General features: G+C 37.4%; 1 protein-coding gene across 1 annotated transcript in view; it reads left to right on the forward strand.

Annotated features, from left to right (window-relative positions):
• The window catches only part of LOC106011484, a gene marked incomplete in the record, with an annotated part of 7,187 nt that extends 6,478 nt beyond the window's left edge, over positions 1 to 709 (forward strand). The window contains 1 exon segment of the mRNA XM_013081385.2: positions 362 to 709. Coding sequence (XP_012936839.1) covers positions 362 to 468 — 107 coding nt within the window.
• Positions 710 to 1,029: the final 320 nt, after the last annotated feature.

A 1,029-nucleotide genomic window follows, 5' to 3' on the forward strand; every position in this document is an offset into this window, starting at 1 on the left:
AGAGAGAGAGAGAGAGAGAGAGAGAGAGAATGAATAGCAAACAGACAGACAGACAGACAGACAGACGATGCATTCCCTCAGAAAAGGCTGTACTCTCACCGCTCACACTCGATAAGCTTAAAAAGAGCAACAGGCAGCCAAGGAGGCGTTTATGATCTCTGTGACGATTAATGAATGGAAAGCACCATTTCTGTCAGTGTCAGTTTCATCAAATTAAATTTGTCCTGACTGAGTTGCGTCTTAGACAAAGAGGGGGGGGGGATTTTTATTCTCGTGGAGGGGGGATTGAGTGTTGTGTAGTTTTATTTCCCCTCTTTTCATACTTCAACTTATATACTTGCCTTGCCACCTTTCATTTTGCAGAAAAAAGGTACGCCTGAATCGAAGCCGTCTAAAGCTAAAACCCAAGACAAGAAAAAGGAGAAGAAAGCTAAAGGACCTTCACTATCTAAAAAGCAGGAGTTATGAAGCTGCTTATTTATCATTAAAAAAATTATACTTACATTTGATGTTAACAGAAGAGTTGATTGTTGATATTGCCATTCCGTTCATGACTAAATGGCCTAATAAATTCTCCACGTCTTTTTACATTTGAGGAGCTTTATTTCCTGATTAAGAGCTACAAATACACATGTAGATGTAATTCCTCTAATTATGCTTTTATGTGTTATGGTGTTGAAAAATAAAAATATATTTTAGATCCACTTCATAGTCACATTCTGAGTTTTTTTATTTTGAAATAATATGATGGCCCTGATCAACAACTTTGAATCATATGTTCTCTCTAATACATTTTTACCCAGGATGTTCACACTTGCCAGACGCTGCTACCTAAAGAGGGAGACTCAAAGACCTAGAATATTTTAAAGTACTATGCCATTGTGTTAACTCATTTCTAATTTTTTTTAAATGTGTTAGAAACGCACGACTATTCAAATTACATGTATAAAGACACATCACACTACTCGGTACAGCTGGTTTCTGTATAGAGCCGAACACACACACACACACGCACACACACACACACAC

Source organism: Aplysia californica, unplaced genomic scaffold (genome assembly GCF_000002075.1).
Source record: "Aplysia californica isolate F4 #8 unplaced genomic scaffold, AplCal3.0 scaffold00006, whole genome shotgun sequence".
In the NCBI taxonomy this organism is placed as follows: Eukaryota; Metazoa; Mollusca; class Gastropoda; order Aplysiida; family Aplysiidae; genus Aplysia; species Aplysia californica.